Below are 19,779 nucleotides of genomic sequence, written 5' to 3'. Positions count from 1 at the left end.
TGCCGTTGTATATTATTTCGAATTAGATATTTTTCTAAATTTTTAGAATAAAACGTTATTAATATATTTATAACAATAAGAGTGCAAAATTTCATCATTTTATTAAGTTAAATAATTTGTACTTTAAATCGTTATAAAAATGTTTAAAAAGGTAATTGTTTTAAGTTTCTTACATGTTTTATGTGAATATAAATTCATGAATGTTGAGTCTAAAATTTTATACATTTTAAAATACAATTTTTTATCGAAAGAATATTACATATCTGTTATACAGTAGATTATATTTTTCATATTTTTTTATATCCAGAATTGAAAATTTTATGGAAAAATATTTCTTTCATATAAAATAATATTTTGAATCGAAAATAAAATTTCAAGAAATGAAAATTTTTATTTTAATAGTATAAAGCATGAAATGGAATATTTCAATTTTGTATTTAAAATTTGAGATTGAAATATTTTTTGGCAATAAAAATTAATTACAAAAAATATAATAATATATAATTGTAATAGTATTGTAATGTATGAAATAACAAGATCTGACAAATCAAATTTATTATTAGTTTAAACACAGTTATGCATATATAACAAAATATATTGATCAAAATTTGTATTCTTTAGGGTACACATTTCTGAACCAATAATTTGACTCAATGATGTTAAACAGAACTATTTCAAAATAAATATCTAACTATTGTTTATATCCTTCAAATAATATACTATTTTAAAATATCAATTTGAAAATTGATTGCATCAAATAAAAAATTTTATTTTTACAGTTATAGGTATAAATTAAAATAAAATAGATTATTTACTATTTACTACTTAAAATAATTATTTATCCAGCACGAGATATAGACTTGTTTTTAAACCACAAATAGTATTTATTATAAATTATATTACACGACAATTTTGATTATATGAAAATAATTTGTGCAAAAAAGTAACTAAAAATGTTTAATCAGAATACAGAAGCAATCTTACATGTAACGTTATAAACCAATTGTTAATATGAAAATAGTATACACAATAGTATCCTCTTTTATATTCTCTATAATCATATAAAATTGCTGTATTTTCATCACATGTAAGTTTTAAGGTTCATATATGCAACATTTCATTGAAGTTATTAATGCAGTATTTTTTATTGCTATTCAAAATGTAACACTCAATATTTCCGCTCACCAACATTTCTATACACACTAATACAAATTATTACATATTGTCACATATTTCGGTAAAAATCAATTTAAAATTTTTCTATGTGATATTGCGATAAAAGAATCAATAAAAAAATGTGATAAATATCCGATGATGAAATAGGTTTTTTGTTAGTTTTATTTTAACATTAAATCAAAAACCATCTAAATGATTTATAACAATCAACATTAATGCATCAAAATATGTAGTAATTCGGCTATTTTTTTTAAGTTGAAAATTAAACTGTACATAAGTAGTATATGTAATGTGAAATGGGTATGTTGATGTCAGGTTAACAAATAAAATTAATTTTCTAATTTTTGTCAGTAACTGTTAATAATCCCCGGGCGAGCATTATTTTAGGAATGTATTTTAATTTACAGAAAAATATTGTTTCTTCGATCTCTGATATGAAATGTATATATATATATATATAAATATATATATAAATGTCTATAAATATATATATATATATGCATGTGTGTGCATTAGAAAGAATAAGAACTCTGTATGGAACATTTTCCATATCTTTCTTAAGCACCATACAATCATCTATCCTTATGAAACAGAAATATATTATTTCTAATATTATTTATATCTCCTTTTCTTTACAAATCTAGTACTAGTGAACATATATATGTATGGACGCCAGTGTGAAAAATATAGGAAACATGAATGGTACTAATTTAAGATAGAAATGTATGATGATGTTGAATATAGACAATACCATTGCCAATTAGACTCATAAGAACGGTTGCAACAAACACACAAATGTCTGAACACAAATAGTCATTGATACATTGTTACTGATCTTGTTGTTCATGCTCATCAACTTAAGACGGCGCACAAATAACTAATTTTGACTGTTCTGATTTCTCAGTTAGCTGTTAAAATTATATCTATAAATTAAGTCTGCAATGAGCATAAAAAATATTAGGCTTTAGCTTCTGCTTCTCCATTGCTTTCTGTTTCAGCACACTTTTCTTCAAGTTTTGTTTTCTTTTCAGGACTTGCACCATCAGTGGCAGAGTCTTCTGTTGTATCACTTAAAGCTGTTGATTTCCTCTTTATACAACAACTGTCGACAGGAGCATCTACAAATAAAAAGAAATAATGCTTGTAAATATCATATCTCTATTTTATCTTTATAAAACGTAATATATCTTAAAGAATTATAATAATATATTTATAGGAAATTTAATAATCTTAGACATTTAATTTCTTTTATTACTATTTCTAGACAGTACCTGTAGAATCACCATTTTCTGTTGATTCTGCTTCTTTATCATTTGACTCTTTTTCTTCACTTGCACCATTTTCTTTGGTTTCTTTAGCGTCTCCATTCTCTGATGTCTTTGAATCTTCATCAACTTCTTGAACAGGCTTTTTTTCTTCTTCCACAACTTTTTTTTCTGGAGTGGTGGCAACTTTAGTTTCCCTAAATCAAAATACATGAATGTTTCAAAATTTTATAAATAATTTATAGAATGCGATAGTTTTCAGGACAGTATTAATATAGTAGCAAATAACGATAGATTTTTATTATAAAACGTACTTATACAATATACATTGTGGCTTTGTAAATATAAAAAAAAAAATATTAGTTCAACATAAAGTTAAGAACATCAAATTTAAAATCAAATTTGGCGCGTGTCAAATTTTTTTGATCTGGTATCGGTTTATACTTCAGAGTTAAAGACAAAGATGGAATGATGAGGAAAAGAAATAGAGATAGGACGCCAACCGTGGCGGCACCTAGCGAAGTTGTGATATTATCCTGCTTTCGTTTCCCCTTCTAGTAACTCTCTCACTCTTTACCAAGAGAACACATATACGCACACCGTGCAAACAGAAAACATACAGAATGTCTCGGCGCGCGGCAAATCGTGGCTCTGTGAATCGTAAATATACATCATATTATATATACGTATATATGCTTGTTCTTGTCGAAATAATAAATTTGAGTAGTATTAGAGTTTCTTCGTGTAAATATGATGCGTTATTATACAAAAATATGAAATAAAAGATTTTAATATTAATATTTTTAACCTATAATCAGTAAGAGAGAATAGATCAATAAGTTGTATATTTTTTCTTTCAAGCGAAACGCGTACAACCATTAGCAAAATATTCTCAAATCTTTTTAAATATATAATTAACGTATATTATTCTATTAAATCTATACATATTTATACAGTTATTCGTACCAGAAAATTGAGAACTATATCAGAAAATATCAATTACGATATCTTTAAGTATGTTAATTAGTTGGTAATCTAAATTAAAATAGGTTAATTATAAACAACGTTATAATAGAAACGTGAAAAACAGTGGTAAAAAGGAAACCTGAATAACAAACACTTGCTGACACACGTTGTGTGCCACTTTACCGTTGCCCTACGTACGCGAAGCTACAAATGGGAAAAATAAAATCGTAAACGATGCCACCAGAAAAGTGGCTCCGCAAGTAGAGCACGCATCGTGGCAAAAGCAGGTAATCCTGAGAACGTAATGTGTCTTACGAATCAAGCTGAGAATATCACGTACAGAGAGAGAGTATATCCCCTCTCTCTCCTGTTGTCCCTTTCTCGTGTCTGCACTCTTACAAAACTATGTACGTACGCTTTCAAAACTACATAATCAAACGAGATACAAACAAAATTGTGAAAGTGAGTTGACTTTATTCAGTCAGAGATTACTTGGAAATGATGAATGAAAAGGGGGATTACAAATCGATAAGATCGTTAGCCTACCGTTATCGTGTTCGGTAACAAAATATTAGGGAAGCGTTCAATGAAAAAGTGTGATTTTCCTCGGATAAATCAATAAAAAAAATCTGTTGCACTTACTTAGTCTCTGTATCCGCCATGGTGATCGATTTAATTGTGAGGTCGATGAAGTACTCGGGTACCAAACGCACTTAATAAGGCCTGCGTTTTCTACGCACCGGTAAGCAGACGTAGAATTCTGGTATCACCACTGCCGCGTAGCCGCGTACCGACGCGCAAATGGCAGAGACTCGCACACTGATTCGCCCGAGACCCGAGTTACTCGGCCCGGCCGGCAGGCCGGCGGCCTTCAAACACTTTTCTTTCCCGCTCGTTTACAGATGGCGTACGATTCAGCCCTCGATCAACACGAGAACTCTAAATTTGATGTTAAAAAGTGGGAAAAATACCGATATAAACGGCAAGCTTGCCGCGTAATTTCTTTTTATACCGTCATTAAAATGACCAATCAAAACTGCATATTATTACAAAGTTGTACCACAATGAAAATCATTTTGAAACACGTATAAATTTGCCGCTATGTTCACCCGCAATCACGACAAAGTCCAATGAAGAATCTCATAAGAATATATTACGAATAAATAAAAGTATCAAACTGACACATTTTATTTTTTATAGTAGCAGTGCTTTATTTGATGCAGATAATATTACAAATGTAAGGTTACAATAGATATAATTAACCTTGCCAATAGTTACGTAGTTGAAGATTCGTGGTAGTAGTGACTTTACTACTATTGCTTTGTTAATGCCCCTCCAAGTAGTACACCGACCAATTGGATCTTGCTTGTAAAACGCGTAAAAAATCCCTGCGCTTCCGGCGCTAGCAACGAATTGTTTGAAGAGCTTCTATTTTCTTTCACATTGTTTCAAAAGTGATAACTAATGAATATTGTGCACGATTTGGGACGTTGGTCACGATTGAGCGAAATTTTTTTCGCATCAGAGGCGATACACGAAATTTAAACGAAAGCTAAGATTCGAAAAGTTCTAGAAGTTTCGCGTATGGCCCCATTTCCGGTGTATATTAAAAGGTGCGCGATGCTTTCAGGTTGATCCGCGCACCCGACCGAAAGGCTCCGCTGCATTTACGTCCATGTTACAGGTTGCCTTTACTGTGAAACAGTAAAATATCACTTTTCCTTTACACTGCAATATTATTTCCTTTTATTGTCGACGTTGGTTGAAATGAAACGTTCTGAGAATAGCTTTTATTAACGATGAAAGTATCCTCTACACTAATATTCTCTTTATTGTTACACGACTACTCATTATATGTATCATATGTGTATATTTTACTTATTACTACATCAATAATAAATTTATATAAAATTACTCAACACATATACAAGTTTTTAGAAAGTGTTGTTTCAAGTAGAAAAATATCACTGTGTTTATTGCCTTTTTAAACTTTGTATATTACATCAATATCGAGGATACTTTGACTTTTTTTTGTATAAATAACAGGAAAACATGTTTTAATATTATGATATAAAAACTCCTAAAATTTATTGCGTTGTTCTAGAAAATTTAAGTGTAAAATATTGCCTCTAGATATATGATCGAGCGTTGTATGGATTTTTAATTCTCATATTCGCGTGGATCATGCAAACGTATCAGATTAAGCAGTTCATAAATGTATATTTTGTCTTACCTTGTATGCCACGTACCAGGAGTCTACGTAAGCATAAAGATAACACCAGCAGCTGCTTTGTACAGTGCAGGTGAAGACGTGCGAAGCAGATGCTTCTTTTCGAATACCTTTTACACGGTGAAACATTGAACACACACTCATGCCAAATCGAGTTGGGATGTCAATGAAACTTTCCACTAGGAAGGCGTATACGCTCGACGTTTCTAGTGCACTTCTATTTATGATACACATGGAGGGCATAAAACACGCGACATTTATACAGGAAGAAGAACATGCTATCTGTGCAATTAGTTTTTTTCTACATTCTACGTTTAAATAATACGAATATAATGGAACAATTACTCTTATAATTAAATTTACAAATTTCTCCAGCATACGTATTTATTTATTAAACTTTTATACAGTTTAAAATATTATAATCAAAAGTTGGCAGGAATCTGTTAACATGCAGCTTTACTTGATAAAATTAAATTTCGTTTTAGTGGGTCAGTGGAAGTGTTCAGCCACAAGCTATTTCGATGACAGTAACCTATATTTCTACTGGCTTTGCAGTGTCAAACTAAAGATAGCATCACGCATCTAAATTTTCATTTCGCTGGACTAAAATCCCACTTTTCTTGATGTGCCCTTATTTACCATACTATAGTCTATTATACACGTTCTTATACCTTTATGTACCAAAAAGCGGAAGATTCAGAAAATTTACGAATTTGTCTCGACGTTACGTTTTAAAATACGAGAACATGATTGTTCAAATTTTTATATTTATAATTCAATACAAATACTATCTTGTTTGGGTCGTAGTTTCTTGTGTGTGATAAATTTATTATACATGTTTTATTATTAATAATATTGCAAGTTTATCAAAAATTAAACGGATGTTCCGAAAATAATATTGAACAAAAGGATAATGTGAGTAAATAGTCGATTTTACTTTCCTTCGACAAATTGGCACACCGTTTTCAGTTCAGGTCATGGAATCAATAGAGCGCGTGGTCGCGCGCATCCCATAGGGTAGAAACAAACTGAGATTGATGCAAGAAAACAGATTCGAACGTAACCTCGATAGAAATGTCTTTTGCCACCTTTATCTAGCCTGGCGTACAATGTGCCGGAACTACACACAAAAATACTGTGTATCCGAAAGGCCTGACCTGGTCATACCTTTTTGACTCGGTGGTAACCGGTTCGTCCCGTCCTCCGTCGACTCCACCTAGCTTTCTCGACCGTATCTACCGCTCTAAAATTGTGCCTGTATGCTTATCTACAGTTACGAACTAATTGCCAAAGGATTATCACAGGTCATCGGGTGTTCAACCTTCCGTGTGCATACCACGGTTCAATACCACAAAACAGATCGATTATTATTAATAGCGATGAAACTACCAAATTGGTAATAAACACGACTTGGTATCAGCTTATAACAATATAACCACTTCACCATAATTAAAGGCAACGAAATCGAATTTTCTCTTTATTACTGGCCACGAACAGGCGTCATAACCTCTTCCATTTTCTTTGTACGATGAAAATCAGAATTTCACTATGAATTAACGAAGATATAATACGTTAATTTTAACGTGAGTTTGATGATACGAAGAGTATTAAGTACATAAATTATACATTTTACTCAAAACTGTAGTATGCATTAAGCATACCGACTAATATAGATACAAAAATAAGAACAATTTATAAAAGTTTGTTAAATTCAATATAAGCAGTTAATTTCAATATAATTAACAATTCCGAGGATCACTTTGGTGTTACGGAAAATTAAAAGCACTACAGTCTCAATTTCAGTTATTAATATCATTAACACGTTGTCGTCATTTTTAAAACGACAGGGTTTGGTCTCAAATTTAAGGAGTTATTCACAACGTACTAGAAATTCTTCCCCGCCTGACTCAACGAGTTCCATTTCCCATTAAAAAGGTGGCACGAACGGTTATACGAAACATTTCATCATTCGATACAAGAACCTTGGACGATTCGTGAGAGAAACATCTCACTTTGAATTCAAAGTGTGTGGACGCTTTCGCTTGGCGGCAGCACTTCCCGACTAGCCCGTGAAATTCGCTCGTGCTACATCTATCGGCGACAAGCTGAAGCAATGGTCGATCAGTGCAGCACAGTATCTCTCTTGCTTCCTAGAGCGGCACTTCGTCATTTTCACATCCGTGCGAAATCCCGAACGAACGGGCAGAGAGAGAGCCGCGTCGCCATCTTTAGGAACGGTACCGACTGCCTCCGCTACCACCGCCTGCTTCGTTCCGACGAGCTTGAAAGTCAGTTTCGCGGTTACAGTAAAACGATCGGTGTGTTCAGTGCGATAGCGCATACGTTGATACCTGTCACGGAGTGAGACGCGGGTATTTAACCGTTTCGCGATGTTCATTTAATAACGTCCGAGCCTCTGTCTCTCTCTGTGTGTGTGTGCGTGCCGTGTAAGTTCAGCAGACGACGTTTCCACAAGCGTGTACCGAGGGTTGAGAACGATCCGAGGTCCGACGTCGTTCTTTGCGCTTCGTTCGAACCCCTGTTTAAAACTATCATCTAATTACAGATTCCGCCGCTTGGTACGTTCCACCGTGAAACAACCGGAGTGTGTAGTGTTTTGATTTGTCCGAGCGAGTGGGGAACGAGCTACGTCCGACTTTGCGAGTGTTCCGAGGCTGCGTATCGGAAGACAGGAATAAAAAGAAAGGGAGAGGAAGTATCGAGAGGTGGCCGTAGCGAACGACAGCGACGACGGTCTAGCACAATTGACAGGAAAGATGGCGCGAGGTGCGGGCGAGGATTAATGCTGACCCATTTTTCCGCGCGAAATCATTCGTTCTTACTTTGTCGTACGATAAAGGGACCACTAAAGTTAGAACAAAGTGCGAATAGTAACTCAGTTCTAATTAAGTGAATCGATCCGAATAAGAAACCGAATAAAAATAAAAAGAAAAACGGTGGTGCACCGTACGCGTGTGCGTCCGATTCTAAGTGTGAGTGTCCCTTTAGACGTGTGTGAATCTTTTAGGGCCAGCATTGACAGGCATCCTGACGGACTACCTTAACTCATTGGACGAACGGGGAGAGGACAATAAAAAAGGAACGCGTGTGTGAAAGAAGACCGTGCAAAAGGTGTCTAAGAAGTGTTCATAGAAGGTAGGAAACAAATATATATATATTCTGAAAAGGACCGGAGGTTGGCGGGGCCTTGACGGGCGCAACTGCGGTGGAAGACCAAATCAAGACGAAGACGCAGTCTTCTGGAACTTCTCGAGCTGCGTAGAGCCCTGGCAGGCTCGGGTACGAGCGCGGCTGCTAAGATGGGCAACAATGCCGCGACCGCGAACAAAAAGGTTGACGCCGCCGAGAGCGTCAAGGAGTTTCTCGACAAGGCAAAGAAAGAGTTCGAGGACAAGTGGAAGAAGAACCCGACGAACACCGCCGATCTCAATGACTTCGAGCGTATCAAGACGCTCGGGACCGGCTCGTTCGGCCGTGTCATGATAGTGCAACACAAGCCGACCAAAGAGTATTACGCCATGAAGATACTCGACAAGCAAAAGGTCGTGAAACTCAAGCAGGTCGAACACACTTTAAATGAGAAGAGGATACTGCAAGCGATCAGCTTTCCGTTCCTAGTATCCTTGCGGTTTCACTTCAAGGATAACTCGTACCTGTACATGGTGCTCGAATACGTCCCCGGTGGCGAGATGTTCAGCCACCTGCGTAAGGTCGGCCGCTTCACGGAACCGCATTCCCGTTTCTACGCGGCGCAGATCGTGCTCGCGTTCGAGTATCTCCACTACCTCGACCTGATCTACAGGGATCTGAAACCGGAGAATCTGCTGATCGACTCGCAGGGCTACCTGAAGGTCACGGATTTCGGTTTCGCGAAAAGGGTGCAGGGCAGAACGTGGACCCTATGCGGCACGCCTGAGTACCTAGCGCCCGAGATCATCCTCAGCAAAGGATATAACAAGGCTGTCGACTGGTGGGCGCTAGGCGTCCTCGTCTACGAGATGGCCGCCGGTTACCCGCCGTTCTTTGCCGACCAGCCGATACTAATCTATGAGAAGATCGTCTCGGGGAAGCCCCGGTTCCCGTCGCATTTCGGTTCCGATCTAAAGGACTTGCTGCGGAACCTGCTGCAGGTCGACTTGACCAAGAGGTACGGCAACCTGAAGGCCGGCGTGAACGACATCAAGGGTCACAAGTGGTTCGCCAGTACCGATTGGATAGCGGTCTTCCAAAAGAAAATCGAGGCCCCGTTTATACCGAAATGCAAAGGGCCCGGGGACACCAGCAACTTCGACGACTACGAGGAAGAGACGCTCAGGATTTCGCTGACCGAGAAGTGCGCCAAGGAATTCGCCGAGTTCTGAATTCCCGTGCGGACCGGGGATGGATACACGTGTCGCGTATTTATTCATATATGCGATGGTTCGTCGTCACTCGTTGGTCGCTTTTATCGAGCGAGAGAAATATGATAGATGAAGTAAGGATGGAATACGGGGCATGTGGAACGGAGGGGAAAGAGAGAGAGAGAGAGAAAGAGGGAGAGAAAGGGAGAGAGAGAGAGTGAGAGTGAGAAATTGCAGACGGGAAGGGGGGAGGGGGCGAAAACAGGAGCATAGGCAAGAGGTATAAAGAGTGAGAAAGAAAGTATATAAGAACGTATACATGTGAAAAAGGGAAATGGAGGGAATTACGGGTATGCGTGAGCGGGGGTGTATGATTGCGTGCGTGTGCGTAGAAACTGAAAGTGAAGTTGGGACACGGGATTGTGGAAAAGGTTTTTTTGGCTATCGAGAGACACAGAGAGGGGAGATTAGGAAAATGGGAAAGATAGAACATAGCAACATCGCAGACTTTGCGCTTTGTTATTTTCAGTCCGAACTTAATTGGAACGAGGAGAAACGGATAACGAGAGAAGGACACTGTCGAACGTGTGGATAGACTGTGGAAAGGGAGGAGAGAAGGGGAGGGAGAGAATGGTTGAAAGAAAGAAACAAAAGAAAAAAAATATATAATATATTAAAGAAACTTCCTTTCGGTTGTTGCATATATAAAGATCGTGGGTGCGCGCGCGCACGCACACACAAACACACACCATACACGACACGTACATGACATATGAGACCGCCCGCTCGTTCGCGCGCGCGCGCGCGTTGGTCACCATTGTCACGCTACAGTCGCTACTGTGGTAACTACTTTACATGAGAAAAATCTTTTTTTTCCAATCAAGTAACTGTCATATTGACGTATAAGAATGATGATGATACACATGTATACACGTATACGTGTGTACACGTGTACGCATGTACACGTATATACGTGTGACATAATATATACGTACATGTGTGTGTTCCCTAAGATGGCTTTAGTGTCCGGTTCACGGAGGAGGCGTGTGTAAAGTTTGTTCTCGATAACTCTTATTAAATAGTCGGTAATGTCACCTCTTCTGACAAGTCATTTTGTACATAATAGTGTCAACTATCTATATGAATGTTCCCCCCGGGATTCCTTTACATCACGCCCCTTCTTCTTCATCTCGTCCTGCCTCTTTCAGCACATACACACGAAAAGCTAAGAAAAAATATTTACGAAAGACTCGCCGAGAGAGACAGAGAGAGAAAGAGAGAGAGAGAGTGAGAGTGAGCAAGGAGGAAAAAGAGAGGGAAGTTCTGAATACACCAAACAAAAAAAAATCAATTGTGTCATGTGCATTATTGTCTATTTGTCTACTACCACCGTGAATCTTCTTCATCATTGTTGTGAAAGAGAGAGAGAGAGAGAGAGAGAGAGAGAGAGAGAGAGAGAGAGGATAGAGAAAGAGAAAGAGAAAAGTAAAAAAATGATACAAGAACAATTTTTCGCTATGATATACGGTTTACATTTATATCACTAGTTGTCACGTAACGATTATTATTCCGCTGGGGTAATGTTTATACACGACTCGTTTTTCATCGCTCGCTCGCTTGGACAACATCAAATCTTGTATGGGGGTGAGAGAGAAAGAGAAGGAGGGAGGAAGGGAGAATGCGTGAGATCGAGAGAATGAGAAGGAGCGAAAGTGGGAGAGAAAGAGGGAGAGAAATATCTTTATTATAGTACATTGTGAATGTTATAAAGAAATACTCGTTACATACTGGCTGCAGATGCTCGTTGTTGAATTATTGTACCTTAACGTAAAATTTGCTAGAGAAACTGAGAATGGGTGTAGACAGTAAGAGAGAGAGAGAGAGAAAGAGAGAGAGAAAGAGAGAGAGAGAGAGAGAGAAAGAGAGAGAGAAAGAGAGAGAGAGAGAGAGAAAGAGAATAAGGAAGAAAGAGTGTGAAAATGGAAGGAAAAAATGGTTAGAGGAAAGGGGAACAAAAAAGAAAAAAAAAGAATATTTATGAAAATAGAATCGGCGGGGTACGAGCAAACATGGGTTCATTTTTGGAACATTTTTAATAGAGGACCACCGGCGTTCGTACATACATACATTGTAAGAGTATTCATATAACTATATCGCCTTAAGTTGCTGTACGCAAAAGGAGCAACATTGTCTTTTATATAGAGCTGCACTCTTAGTACGGAATATTTTTTTTTGGGTCGTCTTTGCCGTCACCAACCGTCCATCCCTTAGCTCGCGTACCATGCAAAGCAATCCTTTCTCATTTTAATCAGAGAGACTCCTCATATCTTCATCTGTTTAATTCGCGATAAAATCATTCTTAACATTCTTTGTTGTGATTAGCATACACCAGATGGTTACACGATTCATAACAAATATCTTCATTGATCCACATGCTTTCTTTGTCACGTGTTACTATCAGGTGAATTTCTTGCATTCTGTTTCTTCGTTCTTCTTTGGTTGAAGCTCTAATAGTGAAACTACTTAACGCTTTATAGAGTTTAGTGTCAGTCGAGTGATCATGTTTTACCGTAGCTCTGTTACGTTAATGTTTTTTCTTATCTCCCAACGCTGACAATCGAGTTTAGATACAGGTACAATGGACGAAATTTCTATAAGCACGTAAACTCGTCCGGACCATTTACGTTGAACCTTATCTCGTCAGAAAATATTACAGTTTTTTGCGAACTCTAATCTTGCATTTCTGTGGTCTTGCGTAAGCGGAGGTTTTATTACCTTTCTGGTCAATTCAGTCGTTTATCTTGATGTAATCTTCATTGTGCACTTGTTTCTGTGTATGTTGTCAACTATGGTGATTTTACTTGCAGTATCGATAAAAGATAATCAACCGTCCATACCCTTCTGTCACCCAATTTTCATAGACTGATTTAAGATTTTGATCATGGAGTTTGACGAGACCCTCAGACGAGAAGTGTCTGAGAGCGTTCAGAAAAATTACACTATTCGAAATCAATGAGAGATCAACCCTTCTTACCAGCAAGGAGTACACCTTTCCTCTTTGCGTTTAATCATTATAGATATTTTTCACCTTGTCTTGTAAAAAGTTGGTGTCCGGCTTGACTATGTTGGCCACTAAACTATTTTCTATTATTCCTTCACTTCTTGTACTTCACACTTGTACTTCACTAGCAATTACATTATTATTTGTTATTTTTCTAAAAACATGAGCGTGATTACGACTTGTTAATTTCGTATTACTCGTATAATGGTTTATGATGTATTTTTCACGTAATTTTAGAAAATTATGTATGCAAGTACTAAATCTATTTACTTTTTTGTGCTATTTGTTAGGTACTGAATCCTATTTCATGATATATTAATATTTCTGTCTGCAAAGTGAGAATCCGCGAACCTGCTTACATCCACTGTTCCACAGTAAAGATACTATAATTGTTGAAACGTTTTTTCAAACTAGCATGGGATAAAAATATAATTGACTACTGACGGGCGAAGAATAAAAAACAGTGTATATAAATTTACAAGAAAATGGATACACTAAAGAGGAAATAGGGAATATAAATATAGATCTATTCATAATGGATCGCACCCCGCAGGACCATCGCAATACACACTTGAAATTCACTCACGTGTGTCTTTCTTTATTGAACGACTGTCTAAAAATGCGTCGGTATTGCACCCTCCGTACTACATACACAGTTCCTTAAAATTAACTACTGGAACTCCGGTTTTCGTCCCAAAAATGGTCGAAGAGTGTCAGTCTGGACGACGTCGAGGTTGCGCTACAGGGTGTTGCACTTCGTATCGACACCGTCCACTGTGCCCGACACCACACTAGTAACATCTCTTTATGAAATCCGCTATTTTTTGCCATAAATCATAGTGTTTTTATAGAAATTTCGTTCACTATATAATAAGTCTCCAGTGACTTTACGTGCCAGCTTTAACTCGTTCCCCACATTCTTGCTGAAGACCTTATATGCAATATAAGTACGATTTGACATGATTTTTTCCCAGCAGTTGATTTACTGAATTTTTCCTGGTAACAGCCAACGTATCTTGTCTATGTCCTTTATCGCATTTTGCCGATAACAGTCTGAGTGTTTCACTTCGGATTACTGCTTCAACCAGTGTATGTGCGTCGAGATCATGGCTAACACCGCTTCATATTCTTTTAGTTTTATGTACCAACCGGCATTTGTCCCACCAGTACGACCTTCGCGCTGCTTAGATATTTGATCATCTACATGTCTTCTTTCTGCTATACGGGATGCCTTCTTCATTAAAAGACAGCTAAGTATGGGGCTTAATTTCCCCAAGGAAATTCACTACTACCCTACATCCGGGTATAGCTATAAAATGGTCAACTACATCTGTACAAAACATCCAGCAGGGTCCTTAAATCAAATTTATGTTTTGCATGTATTGCCAATTTCTGCCGTTCGTTATCCCAATACCAGTAGGTAGAATTGTGGTCATAACTGCAAGACACACTTTCGATGCCTGCCGTCCTGAAAAGAGTATAGGGGACTATTTTAGGCCTTATATCTGGGGCCATAACGGTTAACGCACGCACGGTATGAAGGGCACTAGAAGTCCTACTATCTGTATTCATCAATGCGCGTTCCATCCTACTTAATCCATATTGGGATACTAACTTTCTTTTGACATTAAAAATGGGGCACCTAGACATACCAGCGATACCCTTTCAATTGCTTAGAGTCCAGTTCCCGATTTTTTGGATTTAATTCAGTTGATTTATCACATTTAATGTCCGCTGTTTATTTAGTGTACAAAACAATGGGTTTTGATTGCTTCATGCTCTTTATCCATAAAAGAAATCGTACGGGTTCAGCTCAGTGTTACATTTAGTTAATTTCAATCTCTACTGTGGTATTATACCATTTCTGAATTAGTGGCCACACACATAACGGAAAAGCAAGTTATTGTACAGGAGTCACATACTGTGGATGACTACTCAACCATGATACTTTCATTTTGTACATATATTTTTGATCATTAGGCCTGGCAATATTTTATGATTCCAGATGATGCAAGTGCAATTGTGTTGTGCATGAAAATTTATAATGCAACACACAATCGATATACTGTTCCGCTCTTTTCGTTCACCACAAACTCGTTATTTTTTGCCAATTCCGATTTATCCCGGCGTATGCGTATCAGCCGCATATTTTGGTGTCACCCGAAAATACCAAACCCCATAGATTTTAGCTGCGAAGACGTCAGCCAATAAACGAGCGTTTACATGCTTAGACCGGCGTATGTCTCATCATGAGCCATCTATAAATTGGTTCTTGCTGTATTACTATTGTTTGTGTTTCAAAACTGTTCATACCGGTACTTCCAGGTTGTCAACCTTCATTGTTTCTGAACAACTATGCGACATCCATGAACCATTTAACATTTTGTACGTTTGTAATAGTTGACAGATCTCGCTTAATGAGAAGACGACATGAAACAAACCTGTACATGCATCTATATGTGTGTGCTCAAAAAGCCCACTGTTAACTAAATTTCCAACTGTGTTTCTTGTATCAATCTCATTATTATCATCGCAAAAGCATCGAGTGTAGCTACGATTATGCACCCTTTTGGTTTTTAATCTAGTATTCTTACAATTCCCTAAAGGATTGCACCTAATATTGTTTGTTCCCTAAAGAATCTCAAATGAATAGAATCTCATTTAAAGAAGCCATTTATAAGTGACAATTCCATAAGTAGTGCGCGAACCATAAAATCAGTCTCAAGCATGCTAGTTGGTGTACTTAATATACTTTTCATTGAGGATATTACTGAGGATATATGGGTGAGAAAGGAATAGTGGTCCTCATCTCATACTTCGGTTGCAAAGAACTAATTCTGAACATTGTAACTGATATTGCATCAAAATAAAAGGGTGGGGTTTGTATTGATTCTTCTTCATTTACCTGGAACATACCCCCATCAATGGCTAAGAGTCTTCGTTCTGCTGAGGTCGTTCACGTTTTTTCCCTAATAAATCTGCGTTTAAAACTAATCTGAGGATCCAAAGTGATTGTAGTATCACTGCATTTTCGGCACGATCGAGTCCCATCGGAAGTGAGTGATGGAATTAGCTCGTTGATTGATTTGTAACAGTGTTTTGTAGAACCATCTAGTGAAATTTTTCTATGACTGTTTGTCCACAATTAGGGCTTCTAAATCCATCATTGTCGCTGACAACTTTTGCCATTACTATTAACAGGCTCCAGTTAACTCCAAGCTAGAAGTAGAGATAGAGTGTGATATTGCGTTGTGTTTTTTTTTTATTTGCACAAAAGAATTTGTGGCAGTTGAATCTCTTAGTTTTCTAAATACACTTTTCACTATAGATGATATTGTCAGTGTAGGATGCCCACAAGTTTGCGTTGAAATGATAATCTTGTGTTATTGAATTTTCTGCTGTTATAACGATTATTGGAATCTTTTACACTTCTTTACATAACTTTTTATCTTGCTTAATAATTGACTTGTACCAATCTGTTATATATAAGTGAGTGTTTATGTCATCTTTAACTGCTAAACTAACAACACTGATTTTACGAGTGATTGTAAGGATTTCCGCGTGATAATTACAATTAAAGGGGCCATAGAAACGATCGCTTAACGTTTCAGTGAAATACTGGATTTCTCCTTCGTCATCGAATAATCTAATTTGCATTCTATTATTCTGCTCAGCCCATAGATTGACACCGCTTCTCTCTTCACATTAAATGTGGGACAACCACTCATGCCCTGAACTCCTTTCCAGGAGCTAGGCATGATATGATTACATATGCCGGATATAGGATCTTTCAACCTATTCGCGATTTGCTTCAAATTGCAGCATGGCAGTGGCAGTTCGACGGTCAACTCTAGGCATTGCGTATTAGCCACTATTTGATCGTCTAGTCCTACCTTTCCACTGCTTCGACGTTGATCATCCAATTCATTTCCTCTTAAGCGAGTGGTTGCGCATCAGCCCATCATCAGAACCATGTAAAACGGTTTCCAGTTTCATTTCTCCCATAAAGTCGACGACCGTTTTATAACCAGGACTCGTCACCGCTTGACCTACTACATGAGTGTAAAAACACCAACAACGTGGTCCCATTTCTTTGACGTTAAACTCAGTTCCTCCGTGTATAGATATCATTTGGCGACCGTCTTCCTAATAACACCTAGTAAATAAGCAAACTCTTAAAATCCCTTCTACTTGTCAGGGAGAAAACGACTGATCCAACACTCAGGACTGACATAGGCATTCGATACTAATGAGTGAAACTCTCTAGTCTTGTGCCAATCAACATAGGGGGATAGTCAGCCATTCTGCCCTCACTTTGTCGCCCCGTCCAGCAGGTTCCACTTTGATAGCTCCCTTAATTTTAAATCTAGTGCTGCTAATGTCTAGACTTTTTGTTAGCAATTGAGCCTGATTTCTGATCAATACGGTAATGGTCATGTGCACGTACCTGTATTGTGTTGAGTCTTTCGTGAATTGGAGATCACCTGTCATGACCGTTGGGTACATGGACTGTGTATTTCGTTCAGTATAACAAAGTAATTTCTCCTTCTATCTCTCAAATATGTCGCATCGTTGTTCCATAGAACATGATACAGAGTTTTCTAAGTTCATATCTGCGGCAACCTCGATAGCTTCGTGCCGCTGTTTCGCTATACATTTTATTTTATATACACTGGAATCGCTACGACCAATATCCAACAATATGCTGCTACAGGCAGCTGTAGCAAAGTAGCCTTTGCGCCTTGCCTAACGTTTTTCAACAACTGTACAGTGAACGGCATAGTTTTGTCAGACCCTCTCGGTGCCTCAAGTAAATAGTATCAGTTACCATGTTCTAGCTCTTTGGTCGGTAAATAATAACGTAACTCATAATAATATACCATTTTTGATTGGGATACAACCCTCCGATTCAAAATGTAGTTCATTTTGTTCATGTATCCTTTATGATTTTTATGGTGTTTGCATTCAAATTCTGGTATTATGTTTGATACATTTAAGATTGCATAATGAGGACATGCTACTGCAATAACACAGGTGATTTTCATGTTGTCTTTCGTGGGATATAGACCAGAATACCGAACGTACACGAACTGATTGGAAAACTAACGATCTTCTAAAACAGGGCCTTCGCCTCCGCAGCAGTTTACAAAGAATTATTTTTGTTGCCCAAAACTTTCTGTTTCCATGATTTGGAATGTATTAGATTTTATGAACACGTACATTTCCGATGAATTGAAGTAAAAGAGATTTTTTATATTTTTCTTGGACACATTTCAAATCTCAAATTCCACGTTACTTATCACGTGTGCAGCCTACAGTTCTACATTAATACATACAACATCTAAGCAACCCTTTTGCAGCAAGTAGTAATTCACTCGTCAAGCATGTATCCACTGCTCTTTTATTGACCCATACATGAGACGTTCACCAGCGAACTCCACTTTCTGAATGTTTTAATACTAAACACTTCATTCTTAATTTCGTCAGTTTCTTTTATTGTTAATTTCATGAATTAATCACTTTGGCAAACGAATGAATCATATCATGACTTCGTTTCTCTCTTCGATTCGCTTTATTTTCCGTGTCGCTCTTGTTTCGTTCTGACTTTCACCAACTTCTTAGAAGTTCTGTATGCACTCTTGGCACGCTATGTCATATTGACCGTACGGCTTGGCTGATTAGTACGGAACGTAAACATACGGACAATCTTGATCGTGTGAGAGAGAGAAAGAGGAAGATAGAGAGATAGAGTGCGCGAAAGGTAGCGAATGAGAGAGAGAAAGAGAGAGAGAAAGTGAAAAAATGAGAAAGAGAAAGTGTGGAAGAAAGAGAGAAAGAGCGAGAGAAAGGGTAAGCTAAAATAAATGATGCATACTCGAAATGGCCAAACTAGAAATTGTGCACACACATGCACAAATTAAGAGTGAAAAGAAGAATATTAAATAATTTGTCGGACGACAGAGACACACACGCAAACCGAAATCGTTGAAAGACCATTCAGAAAAAAGAAATGAGACAGCAGCAGCAGCAGCAGCAGTAGCAACAGCTGCACCAGTAGCAGTTGTTTCGGAGTCACTCTGGAACACTGCCTCTAATTGATCTTACGAGGAACTTGAAATGTTTGTTCAGAGAAATTAATCCGGATGGGACTCGTGCAATTTTAAGGTCATAAAGGAGGATAAAACTCGACGAAACTTGTATGCTTCGAGCGAGTTTATTTAGAACGTATCGCAGGGTGCCTGGCGAATCCGGATATTTACCGGATGGTGTTGCCAAGTGTCGAACTAGTTATTTCCGGTTAAAAATTGCAGCTGTTTGAGTTTACAATTTTTTGGTTTGTTTTTAGCAGTGATTGGTTGCTACAAAGTCGAATCGGTGGGAGAATTTTTGGATAGAAGTGGAAGTTATCTTTCTATTCAACTTTTCTCGGAAATATGTATTATTTGGATGGTTAGCGAATGTGGAACAAGTCTTACTATTTTATTTTTGAGAAAATTTTCCGTCGTCGAACATCTGTAATTTCATCGCAAGGTCCTGACTTGAGTTTAGAGAATCGTCACTGCAGTTATAGTTAATGTTTCTTTTTTTTTAATATAACTTCTTTCTCGAAGAGGATACTTATTAATTGAAGTGAGGTGTAGTGGACACCACTTATGCTTATAAAATATTACGTTTGTTCTATTTTGATACTTACGAAAACTGTTACATAAGATTTGCTCG

General features: G+C 37.5%; 2 protein-coding genes across 6 annotated transcripts in view; one reads left to right on the top strand and one right to left on the bottom strand.

Annotated features, from left to right (window-relative positions):
* Positions 1-1,115: 1,115 nt before the first annotated feature.
* Positions 1,116-4,245, bottom strand: LOC116428641 (uncharacterized). Its single transcript, XM_031980496.2, has 3 exons — positions 4,050-4,245; positions 2,448-2,638; positions 1,116-2,294 (listed from the first exon to the last, which is right to left on the bottom strand). The coding sequence occupies exons 1-3, from the start codon at positions 4,067-4,069 to the stop codon at positions 2,134-2,136; spliced, it is 372 nt and encodes a 123-aa protein (XP_031836356.1). The 5' UTR covers positions 4,070-4,245; the 3' UTR covers positions 1,116-2,133.
* A 3,405-nt stretch (positions 4,246-7,650) lies between these two features.
* Positions 7,651-19,779, top strand: part of Pka-C1 (Protein kinase, cAMP-dependent, catalytic subunit 1) — a 62,298-nt gene continuing 50,169 nt past the window's right edge. Inside the window, exons 1-2 of one of the 5 annotated variants that reach the window (XM_031980492.2) lie at positions 7,754-8,084; positions 8,204-18,875. In XM_031980492.2, coding sequence (XP_031836352.1) covers positions 8,958-10,019 — 1,062 coding nt within the window. In that variant the 5' untranslated portion in view covers positions 7,754-8,084; positions 8,204-8,957 and the 3' untranslated portion in view covers positions 10,020-18,875. Of the gene's footprint in view, positions 18,876-19,779 lie in introns of those variants that run through there. The other 4 variants (XM_031980494.2, XM_031980495.2, XR_012998872.1 and 1 more) reach the window with 4 other exon arrangements.

The sequence above is a fragment of the Nomia melanderi genome, chromosome 1, assembly GCF_051020985.1.
Source record: "Nomia melanderi isolate GNS246 chromosome 1, iyNomMela1, whole genome shotgun sequence".
In the NCBI taxonomy this organism is placed as follows: domain Eukaryota; kingdom Metazoa; phylum Arthropoda; class Insecta; order Hymenoptera; family Halictidae; genus Nomia; species Nomia melanderi.
This window is presented reverse-complemented; position numbering and strand designations above follow the sequence as displayed.